This window comes from Eimeria mitis, genomic scaffold, assembly GCF_000499745.2.
Source record: "Eimeria mitis Houghton genomic scaffold, Emh_scaff1696, whole genome shotgun sequence".
In the NCBI taxonomy this organism is placed as follows: domain Eukaryota; phylum Apicomplexa; class Conoidasida; order Eucoccidiorida; family Eimeriidae; genus Eimeria; species Eimeria mitis.
In genome coordinates, this window is record NW_013570011.1 from 1 (window position 1) to 719 (window position 719).

A 719-nucleotide genomic window follows, 5' to 3' on the forward strand; every position below is an offset into this window, starting at 1 on the left:
ATAAAAAAAATAATAAAAATAAATAGTAAAAACAAATTGAGGGTTTGCTTTGTCTTTTGTTTCTCCTTAGGGTGTATATATATACACCCAAACCCTAAACCCTAAAACGCTAAACCCTAAAACGCTAAACCCTAAACCCTAAACCCTGTCCCTATTTGTCGCTGCCTGCCGCAGCAGAGAGGAGACAGCTGCTGCTGCTGCCGCAGCAGCAGCAGCAGCAGCAGCAGCAGCAGGTGCTGCAGCAGCAGCAACAAAGGAGCAGTCTCTGTCTCTATCTGTCTCCTTTTTTTTGTGTCTCCCCCCAAGACAAAGAATGCATGTATTTATCTATTTATATATTTATATATTTATATTTATAGATGTATATTTATATTTATATTTATATTTATATTTGTATTTATATTTATTTATATTTATATTTATATTTATATAATAAAATATTTTATTTTTTTTTTTTTTGTTTTCTTATAACATCTGCATGCGCTGACTTCAGGTCCAGCAGCAAGTCCTCAACTTCTGCCTTCTTTCCCCCCCCAGCTATTTGCAGCAAATCCTGCAGCAGCAGCAGCAGCAGCAGCAGCAGCAGCAGCAGCAGCAGCAGCAGGAGCAACAGCAGCAGCAGAAGCAGCAGCAGGGAGGAGACAGCAGCAACAAGCAGAAACACCGAAAATGCAGCAGCAGCAGCAGCAGGAGCAGAAACAGCAGCAAACAAACAGCAG

General features: G+C 40.5%; 1 protein-coding gene across 1 annotated transcript in view; it reads left to right on the forward strand.

Annotated features, from left to right (window-relative positions):
* Positions 1-313: 313 nt before the first annotated feature.
* Positions 314-719, forward strand: part of EMH_0041960 (uncharacterized protein) — a gene marked incomplete at both ends in the record, with an annotated part of 726 nt that continues 320 nt past the window's right edge. Inside the window, 2 exons of the mRNA XM_013495681.1 lie at positions 314-319; positions 494-717. Coding sequence (XP_013351135.1) covers positions 314-319; positions 494-717 — 230 coding nt within the window. The remainder of the gene's footprint in view (positions 320-493; positions 718-719) is intronic.